At 43.0% G+C, this 1,599-nt stretch overlaps 2 protein-coding genes across 3 annotated transcripts in view; one reads left to right on the top strand and one right to left on the bottom strand.

Moving 5' to 3' along the window:
* Positions 1-1,599, bottom strand: part of LOC118748895 (tetraspanin-2A) — a 166,927-nt gene that overhangs the window by 10,680 nt on the left and 154,648 nt on the right. The window lies entirely within an intron of this gene.
* On the top strand, positions 77-989 carry LOC118748897 (the record flags this gene model as incomplete). Its single annotated transcript, XM_036483635.1, is given in 2 exon segments — positions 77-235; positions 330-989. Coding segments are annotated over 2 exon segments (423 nt in total), but the record flags the coding sequence as incomplete, so codon positions are not given.

Genomic DNA, 1,599 nt, shown 5'->3' on the forward strand with positions numbered 1-1,599 from the left:
CGTCAGGTGGGTAAAACAATTTACTTTTCGAGGGAAGCCTACCCTTATGAGTGCTTTTACTGTTTGCTTATTTCAGATAGTACAACCCACATGGCTTACGGATAAAAGCCGTCCACTCGTACCCAGCGATGGCATTGTGCACATCAACCAAAAGAATTTGCAAGAGGTAGCAGAGTTGCGTGATGAAATACAAAAGGCGGTTAATGAGGGCCGCTTTGCAGTCGACATCGAACAGGTGGGTACCCATAATACTTGGTTTGTACATAGCTAATTTGCGCAGCGCGCTTTGTAATTAGGGACATTTATTTTCAAATTATTTACTCTTGCAGGATCAACCGCCGCAGGCACCCCCTTTCAATGTGGACCAGCAAAATGCGCAGCTGGGTCCGGAATGGCCGCCGCTACCGCAGCCACTAGCACCGGCAACCGCACCGCAATTCCGTCCATTACCCTTGGCACCCTTTAATCAAGCTCATTGGGCATTACCTCAAATGGTGCCTTGGCTGCCGGTGGATCCGCAGCAACCCAACCTAATGCAGCGCATGTGGAGCGATTTTATGGAGAATACGCGTCGGATGTGGGCAAGAAATTAAAATATTAAAAGGAAATACACACCAAAGTACGAGGATTAGAAAGTAGCAGAGTGCTGCGTAAAGTCAAACGTGAAATGTCTAGGCATAGATATTTTTTACATTGAAATTGGTTAAAATAGTTCGTTACTAAAGTGTTGCAAGAAATGTGCTCGATATGTAGTTGTGTTTATGATAGTTATAATGCTTTATATTTATGTGTAAAAATGTATACATACGTCTTTACCGTTATGTTTTTCAGTATTATATTTGTAAGCCTAAGGATTGGCAATGGAAACGCTATAATTTCTGTGAAATGAAGTAAAAACCTGCAATCACTTATGGAATTTTAAGGAATCTTCCTTTTATCTTTTTGAATAATGTTTAAACGTTGTATGTATGTAAATAGCATTAAATAAAAATAAAATTGCAATTCTCTCAAGTTTCGAAATGAAGAATTTCCTCTTGTTATTGCATTTCTGCTTAAATAATTCAGTTCGGCAGTAAATGTTTTGTTTCGACGCGCTTCAGGCAAAGCGATATGATAGAAATAGGATAGTAGTTATATTCGAGGATGTATACTGGTATGATGGCTCTTGGCGTGGTATCCGGATCGATCTGGAGAGCGTGGAAGGGACCATCGTCAGATCAACAAGCTTTAATGCGAAGCAGCTATCACTGTAAAGCGAACACTGCGGAAATACTTATATTCCTCGGTGAACAACCGCCACCCATCGATATGAGCGAATGGCGACTAGAACAACCCTGGATTAACTCAGCTCCGGCTGGTGCAGCCGCCTAAACTCGTACAGAGCCAGGTTAGGCCCGCAAATCGCAGATACTTGCGTCAGAAACGGACCGCACAACACCGCCTACTTTTTCGCATGCCCCACATACCCCACATACCCCACCCAACTTACACCTTTAGCACTTCCTGGACCTAAGGTTGGAGGAGTCAGATGAATAAGACTACCAACCAATTCGGGAACTGCGTGCTTATACAAACCCAATAAGGTCGAGGGTATGCTTA

This window comes from Rhagoletis pomonella, unplaced genomic scaffold (genome assembly GCF_013731165.1).
Source record: "Rhagoletis pomonella isolate Grant_MI unplaced genomic scaffold, Rhpom_1.0 Rhpom_scaffold_00013, whole genome shotgun sequence".
Lineage (NCBI taxonomy): Eukaryota > Metazoa > Arthropoda > Insecta > Diptera > Tephritidae > Rhagoletis > Rhagoletis pomonella.